Source organism: Python bivittatus, unplaced genomic scaffold (genome assembly GCF_059951505.1).
Source record: "Python bivittatus isolate LINGU-HERP-01145 unplaced genomic scaffold, Pbiv_v1 ctg000560_np1212, whole genome shotgun sequence".
Classification (NCBI taxonomy): domain Eukaryota; kingdom Metazoa; phylum Chordata; class Lepidosauria; order Squamata; family Pythonidae; genus Python; species Python bivittatus.
Window position 1 is genome coordinate 372,859 of NW_028277083.1, and position 15,899 is coordinate 388,757.

Genomic DNA, 15,899 nt, shown 5'->3' on the forward strand with positions numbered 1-15,899 from the left:
GATGGCCCACTCCTCACCTTCCCCCAGGTGAGACTGACCCCCCCTTCCCAGCCGAGGAAACGAGGGCGGTTTCCCTTGTCTAGATCCAGTTCCTCGTTCCAGGATGGACAAAAGGGCCTTTTGACCATTCTTGCCAGCGCTGCCTCTCCTGCGCTGCCCACGCCCCCTCCGTGAATGTGGGCTAGGTTTCCCTGCAATGGCCGCCATCCCAGTCCATGTGGCACAATGGGTGGTTGGTGCCACAATCGGAAACGGGCCAACCTGCAGAGCCTAGCCTGAGTCCTCAGCCCTCTGGAACAGCATTTGGAGAGGGAGCTGGCCGTGGGCCTCCCACCACAGGCCCCCTGCCCGCTGCCTACCAGGACAAGGAGCCCTCAATGCTGACGAAAGCTCACACCCAAAGCAGTGGGGAGACACCTCCCCCCACCTCAAAGGAAACGCCAGCTAAGGATGAAAAGCCAGGCGAGTCTGGGGGCTCAAGCGCCGGCCAGGAGCAGGACAGGAGACCCTAGTTTCAGTCCTCTGTAGGCCCAGAAGTCAGTGAGGACTTTGAGCCTGGCGCTCTCCGCAGGCCAGGGCAAGCCACTTCCCCAGACGCTGCCCGACAAACGCCTTCAGCCACACACTGGCAGTTGGGGGGTGAGGGCAGGAGTGGCCCCCAGTTTTCTCGGCCGTGTGCAGAGCCGGGGAGGCACTGAGGCGCCCCCGAACGGCCTCAGCTTTGAGCAATACCCCACGGCGGAGCGTGGCCTCTCGGGGCCTCCGCAGAGACACGCTGCGAGCGCTCGCCCGGTCCATTCACCCAGGCAGCGATGCCCGCCCCGGTACTCAAGCAGGGAAGGTACCGCCACCCCGGAGGCCCAGCTGGGGGGGGGGCAGGACGCAGCTCCGCCTGCCGGACGCTCCAGAAAGCCTGCTTGGCGCACGGAAGGGGCGGGGGGCGGCCTGGCCAGGAGACCAAGTGGATGCCTTTGCGCGGCGGCCTCTGCCGTGCCAGCCAGGGCCCCGGGGGGGGCTGCGGCAGGGTCCAAGGCCCAGGGAGGCACGGCGCCCCCTCCCCATCGCGCCCCGGCGAGACGGACCCCCTCGCCGCTGCGCTGTCGACTCCGCCGAGGGGGCGGCCCCGCGCCGCGCTGGCGGCTCCTCCTCCCGGGCTCCCCAGCCAATCCGGGCCCGCCGCCCCGCCGCGGCTCCGGGGAGCCGCAGCCGGAGCCCGAGCCCGCAGAGCCGGGGCCAGCCTGGCCGGGAGTGAGCCGCCGGGCGCCTCCGCCTCCGCGAGCCGGCGATGGAGCGGGCGCCGCAGCAGCCCCGCCGCGCCGCGCGCTAGGAGCGCCCCCGCCTGCCCAGTCCCGGCGGACCCGAATCGGTGAGTGCCCCGCTCCTCCGCCGCCGCCGCGGCAGCCCGGGAGGCGCCTCGCTCCGCGTCGGGAGGGGATCGGCTCCGGCGGGGCGGGTGGGCGGAGCGGGTCCCCGGCGGGCTCCGCCGTGAAGCTCGCGGGCCCTTCGGGGCGGCCTCCCCGCGCCCTACCGCGCAGGGCTGCAGCGGAGAGCAAACGGAGGGGGCGAGGAAGGGGTCCTTCGGAGCCGGAGCACTTCCCCCTCCCTGCCCCCTCGATTTGGGGCAGGCTCAGCCGACCCAGGGCAACCCTGCCTCCTTGCTGGAGCTGGCAACCCGGGCATTATTATTATTTATTTATTTGACTTGTCCCCTCCCATCTCCCCACAACAGGGGACTCTGGGCGGCTTACAACAAATTAGCTGAACTCTCCCCTCTTCCTGGAGAGGAACTGCTGACTTGTCAGGAACTGGCTCAGCCCTGGGCACCTCTGAGCATGTGCAAAGTGCTCTTTCGGGGGAGATGGGGCCAAGTCTCCAAACTGGCCAGTAGACACCAACCCGTCCAAGGGCTCCTCTGTCCCAGCTCCACTGGAATGGGGCTTTGGCAAACTGCATGCCTCTCATGGAATCCCGCTTCCGCCCTGCCCTGGGTGCCATCCCAAAGTGGCAGAGCCCCCTCCCTCTGCCCCTTCCCCCTTCAGTGAGCATCAACAGAAAGATGCTGAAGCAGCAGAGCGCAAACCCAGAAGAGCGGAGGGCAGTCCCCCCTGCTGTGCCTTGCCACCACCCCCACCCCCACCCCGGAGCAGGAGGAAGCGAACTCCCTCCTCCTTGACCCTGGAGTGGCTTGGCAAGGCAGTCTTGCCCTTCTGCCGCCACTGCCTCTGGGCATCCCTGGAAAGAGGGCCCAGGGCTGGATGACAGTTCCCTCCCTGCCCCTGCTGAATTGCCCCCAGGACGTCTGCCCTACAGCCTGGCTGGGGCACCGGGTGGGGGAAGGTGCCAGAGTCCGGGGAGATGGGCCTGCCAGCCATGGGCCTCAGAGGGGCTCCTCCCTCTGTGCTGCCTCCCCTCCTGCTCTTCAGGGCAAAGAATTCAGGGCTGGGGAGGCACCTGGGTCACTGCCAGAGTAGGCTGGGCGGGGAGACGTGGGCAAGACAGGTGGCGCTGCAGGGCTGTGTGGAGGGGCATCCCACCTGGAGGGCTGCTGGATCCCCACTGCTGCCACTCAGGTTGAAGCTGAGACTTGCAGACCCGGTGCCAAGAGGAACAGTGCCCAGCAAGGATGGGTGGAGGAAGAGTATTACGAGAAGCTGCTTCAGCGTAGCCAACGCCTACCTGCTGCTTTAGTTGGCCCAGCCCAATTGGGCGAGCCACTTACAGGCATCCCTTGTGCCCCTCATCGGGTGGGGACCTGCTCCTTGTTATCAGGAATACAGAGCCCAGGTCCTGCCCTCTGGATCAGCTGGGGGGAAGACCGAGGAGGATGGCTGGGAGACTTTAGGAAGGGCACAAGAGGAGAAACAGGCACAGCCTCCCCGCGTGGCCTGTGCTCGCAGAGGGGAACCCTTTGCAGCCCAGGGACCTGTGCACTTGAGAGGGCACGCTGTGCTGAATTTCTGTAGGAACCCAGACATCGAGGCCGTAGAGGCGACTGCTGGTTCAGGAAGGGTACGCAACGCAGGGATTTCTCATGACTAAGCAGTCAAATTGGCCTCAGAGTAAGAGTAATCCAAAAGAGGACACCCAGCTGGGAACACCCACAAGCAGGACTCGGGGACTGGCACACCTCCTGGTAGACAAGAGAGAATGCCTCTTCCTGGTTGCACCTGCGCTTCGTGGAACCCCGGGCAGAGAGGAGACCTCAGTCTGACCTCAGGCGCGTCATCCCTCCAGCCCCACCTGGCTGGCTGCCTCCGCCCAGCATTGCAACCTGAAAAACAGCCCCTGCTGCCGCGACTGCGGTCACAGCATTGGAATTCTCTTTCCGGCAGTTCCTGCGTGTCGGAAAGGTGGTCTTTAGGGTGGGAGCATGGTGCGGGGAGAACGCTAGTCCTCCCGCGCAAGGGCTCCAGATTCACTGGGCTGCTGCAATGAACTCCTTTCTGGCTCGCCCCCTCCCCAGCACCTGGGGGAGAGCTGGAGAAGCAGAGGCGGATGCCTGTCAGGCTGGAACAGGAATGCTGTGGTGGGAAGGTGGGAGGTTGCCAAGCCCTCCAAGTCAACGGGGGGGGGGCAGGGGAACAGAGCAGAGGGGAAGCTAGTAATTAATCCACGGGCGGGGGGGAGCAGAGTGGTTCTCTGGGGCAGCTTGCTCCTATTGGCCCCCAACAGCCCTAGCAGCTCAGCCCAGGTGAAAACCTGCGTTTCCTGCCATCCCTGGGGGCATGGATGTCAGAGCTCTCCCCACACCCCACTTCCTGGTCTGGCTGCAGCCTTGCACCTTCCAATGTGTGGGACCAGAGGCCTGGACAATGGCTGCCTTGTGTGGAGGGCCTGTCAGAGAGTCCGTGGCCTGGGGTGGGCGCGTGGAAAGGCGAGGATGCCTCGATCTGGGTGAAGCTGTGCATGGGCCACCTCTGACTGGTGAGCTTCTTCTGAGCCTCCCATCAGGAGAAACTCCAGTGGCACAGCTTGGGAGTCCCCAGTTTCTTACCCCCCACTCGCCATTTGCGAGGAATGCCATGCTGGGCCTGACCCCAAAATTCCAAGCAAAGCAGAGAGGTGCTTGCCATGCCCTGCCCTGCCCTGCCTCCCCCCACGGCTGCCTGGCTTCCTAGCAGCCTGGCCACGGGAATGCGGGTTGGGCAGCTCCTCCCTGGCCTAATTAGGGGTTACGCTTGCACAAGGCGACTGACAGCCTGCCACTCAGGCGGCTGCGGCCGAGGGGCCCTGCACAAACACAGGCAGGCACGCACACCCGGCCACCTCTCTGCCCCACAGGGCCACCAGGCCGGGTCCTCAAAAGACTGAGCTGCCCTGGAAGGTGGCCTGGCCCCTCTCCAGGCAGGGCCATGCTGTGGCCGTGCTTCCATGGCTCTGGAGGCGGGAGGGGCTGCTGGGGTGACCCAGGAGGAGCAAGGGCAACACCAGAAGGGGCCGACTTGTCCTGGCCTCCCCCGCAGGCGGGGAAGGGTCGGATCCACTCGCAATGCCTTACAGGGAGGAGACACCGCTCAGGCTCAGCGAGAGTCTTTGTGAAACCTGAGCTGCCGGTTTCCCAGCAAGTCCTCCTGCTCCAGGCCCCAGACTGCGTGGGACCGCCCCTCCCTCCCTCCCTCCCGGCTCTCCCCAGTCTGAAGGGTCTGGGACATCAGTCCTTTCAAACAGCATTTCCACCCCAGCCCAAGCCAGAGGATAGCGCCCAGCACCCAAAATCATCCCATGCTGAGTAGCTGGGAAAGGAAGAGGCGGCCCCTGGGAGACCCCAGCTGTTTTGGCAAGCATTGCGTGGCCGCTGTAGTCTTGACTGGGGAGCAAATCTCGTGTGACCGGGCACGCCTTCAGCAAATAGTCAGCAAGAACCTCCCCGCAAGGTTTCGCGGAAAGGCAGAACGAAGCTGGGTAGAAAAACATGGGGGTTCCCCTGCCACATGGCCCCCTTGGCAGCTGCAGCAGCCCCAGGTGTTTGCAGCATGGTGGCGCCCCCCCAGCCCAGCCTGTGTGGGGCGTGTCCTGAGCTCCCCAGGGGCTGGCTTCAAGGGAAGGATGCTGTGGGTCAGCGAGCCCTCTGATCCACTGCCAGCCACCGCACGCTTTGGGCTTTTTTTAGCAGGAGCCTGAGGGAGCGTTTGGAGCCGTCTCGGGCTCCGTGCAGCATCTTGCAACCAGATGGCTCCCCAGCTCCTGCAAGCACGCCCAAGCCTTTGCAGGGGGCGCAAAGGGAGCCCTGCTGGGCCTGTGAGTTGCGTGGAGGCACGGCTGTCTCCCGGTTGGCATGGGGGGAGGACACAGGAGGTTGCTTATCAGCTGCCCGCACCTCAAGGGCTCCCCCACAGAAGGTGGCGTTAGAGCTGGGGAGATCGCTGGGGGCCAATGCAACAGTCACCTGGCCCAGGTTCATACCTTGGGCATTGCTGAAACTTCATTTCTTAATGAAACAACGGATGAGGGTCTCACAACTGTATTATGTTGGTAAGATCCCCCCCCCCCCAATGCTCCCAGTTCTCAAGGAACTTAGGACAGGGCTGGTGCTGGGGATAGGAGGTTCTGGGAGCTGCTGCAGCCCCCTCCCCTCCTCAGGGCCCAAGCCAGGAAGGTTGACCTTTCCGCTTTCCTTGTGACCCCCCCCTTTCCCAGCCAGGTAGGCGAATGGAGGGGTGGGCAGAGCCCAGATATGGGGCTGGGGTGGGGGGAGCCATAGGCCAAGATTCCCCAGCAGCCTCCCTGCAGCCCCTGCCCCTTCCTCCTGGCTCAACCCATTAGGCACCAAGGCAGAGATGTGCCCAGCTGCTCTGCCTAGGAGTGGGGCTGGCCTGAAAGCAGTCTGCCTGTCGCTCTTCCACCGCTGCGGGTGGGGGCACAGTGCCCCAGTGATAGAAGCCTGGTCCCTGAATCTGCAGTCCCCTGGGGAGAGGCTTTTCTCCTTGTCTGACACAGACCCTTCCCGCCCAGCAGTATCCCCTTGCCACAATTGGCTCCCTTGCTCGTATGTGCCAACCCTGGAGGAGAGGCCTGTAAACCACCTCTGCCAGACCGGCTGGGTGGTGCAGCTGCTGCAAAAGGCACAACGGGCAGAGGATGGAAGACAGGCGAGTCAGCGAGGAACCGCCCCAAAGGAAGCAGGCACAGGCAGGGGCGAGCGGGAGGAAAGGGAACACCACCTTTCCCAGCGCCCCTCTTTTCCTACACCCTCAGGAAGGAAAGGCTGCGTTCACCTAAGGCCCGATGGCGGGTGGCTAGTTGTGGTGCTGTGGGGAAGACCATGGCTGGATTAACCACATGTCAATCAATGCCCTCCCAAAGAGGGCATCTCCTTGCAAACTGTGGGGCTTTGTGAGAAATGGGATCGACTCCATTGCAAATGTCATGGTTGGATGAACGACCTAAATGTGGGTTTTCAGCCGCCTTGCTTGCAGTCCTGGCTCCGAGTCCTCATGCTGTAGCTGAAGCTGAAGCATGGAGTGGGGCCCGGGGAAGGATCCCTGAGCGCAGAGTCAGAGCCATCAGCGCATCCTGCGTGGTGAATTCCACCAGCGCCGGGTGCTTTGTGTGCAGGGAGCCCTGGGCTACCAATAGGCTGCAAGGGGGCCCGTCCATCTCTAGAATCACCGGAGGGGCAGAGGCCCCTCCCTCTCCCTGCAAGACAGTTCACTCGCCAGCCAGCCAGCAAGCTCCGTTCCTCCTCCAGCTGCACATTCCTGCGTTTATCACCTGGTGTGCAGCAACGCCAGTTTCTAAGAGAGCTCCTGACGGGCCCCTTTTGCCAAATCTCGCTTATTAAATGAGGTGACAGACAAGCCCCATGTGATCTCATTTTGGCTGGGGGGCAGGGAGGGGGGCACACCTGAGCTGGTCTCCAAGCGAGCAATGGCGGCCGTCCTTGCCAAGAATGCAGGGGAGGGTGGGTTGCCCTGCTCAGCTCTCGGGTGGGGATGGGCATAGCTACAACTCCAGTTTCTGTATATAAGGATCCCTCCTTTGCTGTTTTTCCATGGTTTTCCATTAAACTAAAAATCAAAATCACAACACCCCCGCTCCCTGGAGAGGGGTCAAATCAAGCCTGCAAGCTAGAAATGCTAAGTGCCTTCAATCCTGAGATGCTCATTTGAAACCCAGTCTTTCAGAAAGTGGTACTCCAAAGCTTGGGGCGGTGGGGGGAGTCCAAAGGTCAGGAAAGGGGGACACACGTTTGGGAGGGCTGCACGGGACTGTAGAGCCCCTTCCTTATTCAACCAGGAAAAGCATCTGCCAAGCTGGGACCTGCCAGCCAGTTTGCTAAAGTTCTGCAGAGCTGGGCGAGGGGAGCAAGTTCTTGCCCCAGTGGGACTAGTGGGATGGAAACTGCACTGCTGTGGACCCCCTTCTGTGGTGCGCTGGGGGGTCCAGAGACCCACCTCTTCCTTGAAGCTGACAAGAGCATGGCAAGCCCCAGTTTCACGATGGTGGTGGGTTTTCCTGGCACCATCGCAATTCTCCAATGGCCTTCAAGAGTCTGGCCGACTCCAGCAGGCCTTGCTTGCGTTCCCAGGAGAACAGAAATGAAAGTGCTCTGCGCTGCATAATTCGAGGCTTGAGGGACCCGAAGCTGTGCCTGGGGCAAGGAAAGGGGGCACTGGGTGGACACAAGAGGTCTCTGAGCCATTGTGACACAGCGGCGGCCGAATGTGCTCCCATTCCTTTCATACATGGAGCTCTTTTGCCCACTGTGAATGGGAGGCAGGGTACTTGAGGTCTGTGGAACGGCAGCTGGGTTAGACGGAGTGCCCAAAAGTGGCGGTGTCCGCCAGCTGCAGGGACTGCAGTGAATGAGGAAGAAGGTGCCTGTCAGGGCAAGCACATTTCCCAGCCCCAAAAGAGGAGGCCCTCGTGGCAGAGCCCCAGGTACTCCCAACAAGCCAGGTTCCCTTTGCAAATGGCCAGCTCCTCCCCTCTTTATCCTCTGATGCCCCCTGGCCAGAGAATCCAGAGCCCCCCCTTCAGACATTGATCCCTGGAGAAGACTGCAAAGGCAGGCAAGACTGAAGGAAGGCTCTGTTCCCCTGGGAAGGGAGATGGCTTACGTTCCCTGCCCCGTGCTGATCACTGAGAAGGTGCCAAATTCCCCATCTGTCTCCATAGACTGAACCAAGATGCCGGGGCGGGGGGAGTCCATCTCTCCAACAGAGAGAAGCCAAGTTTGCCTCCTAGAAAAATCCTGGGGCAAATACCCAGAAGGACTTGTAACATTAGAATAAAAGCTTGGGAAAGGGTGGCCCACAGGGGCTTTTCAGAAATGACCACAAGGTCAGAAGTGACCCATCAGCCCTCTCATTTTTGGTCTGCAGAAGCTACACCATGAGGCTCCCCCTGATCTGGATACTGCTGCTTTTCCCAGCTGGGATCCTTGCCCAGGGCTGCCCAGCCAACTGCCAGTGCAACCAGCCCCAGACGGTCTTCTGCATCTCCAGGAGGAGCCCTGTTGTCCCACAGGGGTTGCCACCAGACACGGCCCATCTGTACATGTTTGAGAGCGGCATCCGCTCCCTGAGCGAGGACAGCTTTGCAGGGCTCTCCACTCTCCAGCTGTTGGACCTCTCCCAGAACCTGATCTCCAGCCTGCCACGCAATGTCTTCCAGCCACTGCCAGGACTCTACAACCTCGACTTGTCTTCTAACCAGCTGCAGGAGATCACCAACGAGAGCTTCCATGGGCTGCACCTGCTGGAGCGACTCTACCTGGACCGCAACCGGATCCAAGTCATTCACCCGGCTGCCTTCGACTCACTGGAAAACCTCCTGGAATTGAAGCTCCAGGACAACCAACTGCAGACGGTGCCACCTCTCAACCTGCCCACCCTCCTGCTGCTGGACATCAGCCGGAACAAGATCACTGCCCTTGAGGGGGGCACCTTCCAGGTCCAGAGCCTTGAGTCTCTGAAAATCGCTGGGCTGGGCCTCAGCAGCTTGGATGAAGAGCTCCTACAGGGCCTGCGCAATCTCCACGAGCTAGACGTTTCAGACAACCTGCTGGCCAGGGTGCCTGGTGTCCTGAACCAGCTGCCTGGGCTAACCAAGCTCAGCCTGGCAGGGAATGGTCTGATCTCTCAGTTGCGGGCAGAGGACTTCCAGGAGCTCCAGCGCCTTCAGGAACTGGACGTCAGCAATCTTAACCTCAACAGCCTCCCCTGGGACTTCTTCGGCTCCTTCCCCAAACTCAGGGCTGTCACCGCAGCGGAGAACCCCTTCAACTGTGTTTGCCAAATGAGCTGGATCGTCAGCGGGGCAAGCCTCAGCAAAGCCTTGCTCCGGAGGTCAGAGGAGACCCGCTGCCACTTCCCCCCCAAAAACGCAGGCAGGCTGCTTCAGCAGCTGGAGTACGCAGACTTTGGCTGCCCAACCACCACCACCAGCACCACCACCTTACGGGCAACCAGCCCCAAACTGGCCACCCCTATTGCCAGCAGCAGGCCTGTTCCCCCAGAGCCAAGCACAGCCAGCCCCACCGCCAGGGATGGCAGCCTCACGCCTACCCCATCCCTTGCCCCGGAGCATCAGCCAAGCCCTGAAGCCGAGCTCTGCCCACCGCACACCTGCCTTAACGGGGGCCTGTGCCAGCCAGGTCCCGACAGCCACCTGGAATGCATCTGCCCCCTGGGCTTCGCAGGCCTTTACTGTGAGGTGCCCAGGGGGCAGGTGACCTCTCCGCCAGAGCCCACCCGGGCCAAACAAATAGCCATCAAGCACGTGGGGGGCACCTCCTTGAAAGTGGACCTGCAGAACTACATCCGGTCCAAGACTCAGCTGAAGGGGATCCGCATGACATACTGGAACCTCTCGGGCCCGGACAGGCGGCCAGTCACCCTCAGCCTGCCAGCCACGTTGCCTGAATACACGGTGCGGGCCTTGAAGCCCAATTCCTCCTACCACATCTGTGTTGGGGCCCTTGGCGACAAGGCCCACGAGGAGGACTTCTGCGTGGAGGCCCACACGCTGCACCTGACCCACCAGCAGCATGCCCCCGTCATCCAGAGCAGAGGTCCCAACCTCCCCGTGGTGGTGGCACCTTCCGTGGCTGCCGTGCTGCTCTTGCTGGGGGCGGCAGCCGCCGGCTCCTACTATGGGCAGCGGCGCAGGCGGCAGAGGAAGGCCCAGGCTGCTCCCGGGGCCGCCGGCTCCAGTCCGTTGGAGCTGGAGGGGGTGAAGATTTGCAGCGAGAAGGCGGAGCCGGCCGTGCAGAGTCCCAAGACCGCAGTGCCTGTGCCCATCGGCTTGGAGTGCGAGGTGCCTCTCATGCAGCCTCATTATACAGGCACTGCCACACCGAGGGCACTGGGACCTTCCTACTTTTAGGGCCACCAAAGGGCCCTGATCCAACAGCAGTCCTGAGTCTCCCTAACGGCAAAGCATCTTCTTGGTGCTGGGAGGGAGGTTGTGGGTGGTGAACACCCAGGGAAAGGGCTAGAGAGCTGCACCGAGAGAAAGAGGCTGCCTCCCCATGGCAAGAGGAACCCGTGTGCCGGCAACCTGAGTCCTCTGCCGAAGGCAGCCCCAGTGACACAGACCCATTGGGGCAGCTGCGAAAAGAACCCCAAATGAAGGAGCAGAGCCTCTTCTGTTAACAGCAGAGGAGGAGGAAGGGCAGAGACGGGGCCCTCTGGGTGCCCTCGGGGGGAATGAAGGGCTATGAACGCCGAGATCCTATTTGTAACATTGATTGTGTCCCGTTTCTCTTGAGAAATCACTTTTCTAACACAGACTGATACTTTTTGTAAAACCAGATGATAAATGCTTTTGTACAAAAATAACAGGTTTGTACAGATTGTGCAGACTATAAATGCTTTTGTACAAAAATGGGAGTGAGTGTGAGCAAGAAAACATTGCTCACAGGGCGCACTTTGCAATACAAACACACCAAAAAGTCCAGTTCTCGCAGCAGACCATGTGAATATGCTGGGGGTGGGGGGCAGAGGGCAGAGTACGGAAAACACCCCCACTGCCCCTGCCCCGTTGAGACGGGTGAAGACACCAGGCTGCCCCCCAACGCACCAGACCATCTGCCTGCAACGCCACAGTACTGTTGGGCTGCAGCCTTGTGGGGCAAAGGGCTTCATAAGGAGGGGCTCCCCGCCTCTGCCTTCTCCAAGGAGCTGGGGGGCCAGTTACACCCTCAGGCTTGGCAGACCAATTGTGCCTCTGTGCAGGCGCGCCCACTTTCTCCCTTGTAGGCAAAACCTGGTCTTCCTCCCAGAATTCATGAAGAGTTCATTCTTCCTGAATCTGGCCAGAAGTGATCCAGAACAGCCCTTCTGTGCCGTTCTTGGGATCTAGCAGCCCAAGGCCTGGAAACTCCCTGGTGGATGCAGAGTACTCTGTGGGGATGAGGCTTTACCCCGATGCCAGCTGGGACGAGGACAGGTGCAGGTAGCAGCAAAAGGGCAGCAGACAAAAAGGCCATGCAACGGTTCTGCAGGGAACCACAGAGAACTGAGGAAGCCTGGCTGTCAGTGGCCAAAGACAATTCCCGATCCGGGCCGCACACTTCCCAGGCGGCCCTGGACACACCGCCAGGGAGAGCAGCGGGCAGCAGGCCTGGGAAGGAAGCCCACAGGTCGGGTGTGTGTGTGTGTGGGGGGGGGCAACAGAGCTAGGCCTATTACCTGGCCCCTACCTGTCCTCACTAGGGCTGGAGCAGGTTCTTCCAGGTAGAATCAGCTGGGGCTTTAATGCCTGGATCTGACCCTCGAGGGCTGCCCAGGGTTGGATTCACGGAATGCGTTAAGCCACGTTGGGTGAGCCGAACCAGAGTCTGGCCCAGTCTTGCACATTTTCATGGCAGGCAGAGCAGTGCATCAAAGTGATAGATCTACGCTGGAGCCAATGTAAACCAAATTCAGTACCAAGAAAATCTAAACGCTGCCTGAAAATTAAGCGCAGGCCTCTGTTTTGCATAGTTTGCTCAACCTTTGTCCAACCTCTCTAATCACAGGGAGGCCCTGCAGGCATGACCACGTTTGCAGACCCAGGCAAGGAGATGGGTTCCTGGGCTGACCTTTGTCCGAAGAGCGGGAGTGGGGCCACTTGGCTCCAGGCCTGGAGAAAGCAGGATGGGCACCTGTGGAGGCCAAGGAGAGGGCAGAGTAACAACCCTACCACTTCCAGAGGATGCCCATTCCTTGAGGAGAAACCACCTCTCAACAAAGCAGCCCCCCCACCAACCTGGCAGAGCAGTTACCGCCTCGTACCCGCAGTCCTCCTCTTGGCAGCGTGAGCTGCAGCCCTGCCCGAGCCAGGCCTGAGCAGTGTTTACACAGCTGCCTCTGCCTGCTCCAGCCAGCTTCTCCCACCTCCCGAGCCTGCTGCTGCTGCTCCTGGATCAGGCAGGCACCACGTGGATCGCATTAGAGGATCCGCCTGGAATTCAGGCTAGAGCCGTGACCCGGCTCTTTCCTCGTGGCTGCGAAGGACGAGGGTGAGACTGAATGTTGGCCCAGTGACCAGACCCACACTGGTTGGGGCTGTGCAGCCCACAGGGCTAAATTATGGTTGGCTGGTTTGGAGCTCTGCGTGTTGTATGAATGGAGGCAGTTGGGTTCGGCTGATAAACCATGGCTAGGCTCACAGCTGGCTCTTGTACTGGGAACACAGCCTTTGAGCGGCCCAGCCAAACTTCCTTCGTCTTCCTTTCTCCTCCTGAGGCCCCCACTCTGAAGCAGCCTGCTTCAGCTGACCAGAGGGGACCCTAACCATGTGGGCGCAAGTCCCAGAGCAAGCTGACCCGCCCATGGAGGCAAGGGCCAGTCTCCACAGAGGACCAGAAATAAGCGAGTGCTAGCTTGCACTCGCAACCTGCAGGCTGCACCAAGGATGCTGCAAGATCTCCCAGCTGCACTAGGAACACAGATTTACCAAAGCACAACCCCACACCACGAGGAGCCCAAGAGAAAGAAGCATCAACTCTCTCCCAGACAGGTGGCACGGCCGCCCTCAAACTGCCAATCTGGCCAACGTTCCTAATGTCAAATCCTGCTCATTTGGGATGTCGGAAAACTTGTTTTAGAAACAAAAAGCAACAGAGGCGTTTGCAGACCAAGCCAAGGACACCGGGGGGGGGGGGGGGGGGATGGTCGCAATTTCCATAGGAAAGATTAAAAGCCCAGAGAAGCACCAGAGCAGCCTAATTTACAGAGCTGCAGGCTGTGTGCGGGCCTGATCCTGTGACTGAGAGGGCTTTTCCAGGGTCAGCCACCCATTCCTGGCATGACGAGGCCCCTGGCCCCTGGCCCCTCCACAGCCCTATTACAGCAGCGGAAGGGGGTTCCAGGTTGCGGCTGCTTCTGGAGGCTGGGGGCAAAGCCAGAGCCCCCTCCCCCGCTCTGGGGCCAGGAAGCAACTGGCCTGCTTGGCCTACGCATGGTCAGGGGAGACGGAGAGCTCGGGAGTTCCTGGCCCAGAGGGAAGCTGGGGAAGGTTGGGGGCACTGAGGAAGCTCCCCACAGGGACTAGCTGACCTGCTGAATGGGCCCTTTGTCCTCCCCCAGCAGATTGTTCAAATTAACATCCCAGATTCCTGCGAAAACTGCTGCTGAGCAAATATTTTCCTTATGAGCCACGTGGATTTTCCAACCGCAGCCGAGAGGGGAAATGAGGAGGCGTGGGGGGAAGGCGCAGGCAGCAGCCCCACGGCCAAGCCAGCCCCACCCTAGGGTTCTGGCCGGGTGGAGTCTGGGCCCTGGCAGTCAGGGAGGTCGGGACTCGCCAGCCGCTCCCGAGTCCCACAGGGAGGGCAAAGGGCTGACTCGCAGCCTCCAGAGAGGGGTGCGGAGCCCCCCCACCGAGGCTCTGGCTTGGGCGTCCCTTTGCACCCCCAGCTGGGGGAACCGGAGCCGCCTCCTGGAGTACCCTCTGGAAACCTTGCCAGCTGCACCCACAAGCGAGGCCAGCTACCCATTCCTGAGGGGAGGCACTCCGAAACCCCAGAAAGCAGGCCTCCCCTTCGGACACAGGCTGAAAGAGAACCTTGTGGGCGGCTGGGGGCATGGAGCATGGAGCCTGCCGAGAGGGTCGATGCTGGCAAAGGACGACGGGTGACTGGGTTTCCTAGAGAGCTGCCAACCAGCTCCCCCCCCCGCCCCCGATTTCAGCATCAGATGAGGCTCAGCTCCAAGTCTCAAGCCTGGGAAACGGAGCTGCCTTCCCAGCCAGGGCCCGGATCCATGAGAAAAGGCGGCCCACGAGGACGAGGAGGGCTCAGGGTTGCCAGCCGTGGCTCTCGCCCAATACCCCCACCCCGAAGTTTGTTCAGCCATCTTCAGCACTGCCACGATGCAGCCCGTTCTTACTATCTAGAAGGAAAGACAAAGCTTGTCCATCTGCTGGGTGGGGGCAGGCTGGAACATCCCCTCCCTCGCCATTACTATCAAAGCAGCCTCCCAAAGCAAAACGGCGGGGGGGGGGGCTTCTCTCCACAGTTGAATAAATTGCCCTCCCTTATTACAGCATTTTAAGTTTGACCCCAGCAGGCCTTTCAGGGCCCTCAGATAATCCCACGAGAGAAAACCACAAGTACTTTCCAGTGGGCAATGGGGTGGCGGGGGGAGGATTCCCCCAGCTCGGCAGGATTTAACCTGTCCACCTTCAAAGAATACTTGGGCTGCTGAATTGGGTCGAGCCAAGGAGTCTTGTCTCCCTTCACTATGCGCCAAGGGGCGCCAATCTACAGCCAGCATAGCCCATGGGACCTGCCGAAACCCTGAACGTGGTAGGAAGCGGTGAGGCCATGGACCAGCAGAGTTCCCAGCTTTTCCCTTCCTGGCTGTTGGGGTGTACCCCATGAGCTGCTCCCAAAGCCTTCAGCCCTCACCAGACTGAAGAGTGGCCCTGGCACAACCCATGTGGGTTCCCTCCCTGCAGGCTGCCTGGCACTTGGGGTGCTCCAGTTGCCAGGGCTCCTATTCCCTGGACATGGGCCCTTGGGGTTGCAGCTAAGGGCTTTGGAGGACTTGTGGCAGACATTGCCGCCCTGAGGCAGGTGGTCAAACTCTTGTGCTGAGTTGGTGCCCTGCTTCGATGCCCAGGGCCCATCCTCTGCATCTCGAGAGGCAGCATGGCAGGGGGCGGGAGTTTTCTTGGCTGGAAACCCAGAAGAGCCGCTTGGGCCCCCAGAGACCGCAGGCCTGCTCCAGCCAAGGAAGCTGAGCAGGAGCTTTTTTGCAAAATGCGGGGGGGGGGGCAGCATGGGGACCAAGACCCACCACACAGAGCTGCTGCACCCACAAACCCTTCTTGGGAGGTGGGCAGGGCTGCCCTAAGCCCCCAGCATTACCTGTGCTGGGAAGGCTGAGCCCATGGCCTCTGGTGGGCCCCACACCGTGGGGCCTCCTGAGTTCCCTGGTCTCCTGAGCAACGAGGCCTGCTTCCCCCAGCGCCGACATGCCCCTCACCAAAGCCGCCTCCGTTCCCAGAGTTACCCTGGGAACCGGACGGCGGGGCTCTGGCGCTGGCAGCAAAGGGCTGAGCTGAGGGCACAGCATCCCCTACTAAGGAGGGGCCGGGTAGGCAGAGGGCAGCCCCTGCCGCTGGCCCTTGCGCTTGCTCTGCGCCCCCGATTCAGACTTTGGCTGGAGAGCAGGGTCAACCCCCTCTTCGCAACCCGGCAGCGCATAAGGCCCGACCGGTTGCCAAAAGGAGGCCCAGCTTAAAGCCCACCGGGGCTCCCTTTGGCTGGGGGCAGGAGGAGAGAAGTCCCTCACCTCGCCCAACTCCAGCCAAGCAGCAGGGGCTCTGCGGGCCACCTGTGAGTTTCTGGAGCCGTGAGGAAGGGTCAGCGGCCTGCTAGGAACAGCCCCCCTGCTGGGGGGGACCGAGCCGTACCGGAGGAAGCAGCTCTCCGCGCTCGCCACCTCCCGGGTTCCCAGAGCCCG

The 15,899-nt window shown here is 61.4% G+C and overlaps 2 protein-coding genes across 2 annotated transcripts in view; one reads left to right on the forward strand and one right to left on the reverse strand.

Moving 5' to 3' along the window:
- CORO7 (coronin 7) overlaps positions 1 to 15,899 on the reverse strand; it is a 40,233-nt gene that overhangs the window by 12,021 nt on the left and 12,313 nt on the right. The window contains exons 10-14 of the mRNA XM_088147759.1: positions 11,959 to 12,091; positions 11,369 to 11,443; positions 9,574 to 10,167; positions 8,765 to 8,958; positions 7,463 to 7,591 (exon numbers count right to left, since the gene is read on the reverse strand). Of these exons, the coding sequence (XP_088003885.1) occupies positions 7,463 to 7,591; positions 8,765 to 8,958; positions 9,574 to 10,167; positions 11,369 to 11,443; positions 11,959 to 12,091 (1,125 nt within the window). The remainder of the gene's footprint in view (positions 1 to 7,462; positions 7,592 to 8,764; positions 8,959 to 9,573; positions 10,168 to 11,368; positions 11,444 to 11,958; positions 12,092 to 15,899) is intronic.
- Positions 1,227 to 10,772, forward strand: VASN (vasorin). Its single transcript, XM_088147828.1, has 2 exons — positions 1,227 to 1,366; positions 8,325 to 10,772. Exon 2 carries the CDS (start codon positions 8,335 to 8,337, stop codon positions 10,327 to 10,329), a length of 1,995 nt encoding a protein of 664 aa, XP_088003954.1. The 5' UTR covers positions 1,227 to 1,366; positions 8,325 to 8,334; the 3' UTR covers positions 10,330 to 10,772.

What these genes read in the sequence shown, in the direction of transcription:
- VASN (XM_088147828.1), top strand. Translation starts at nt 8,335, where the DNA reads ATGAGGCTCCCCCTGATCTGGATACTGCTGCTTTTCCCAGCTGGGATC.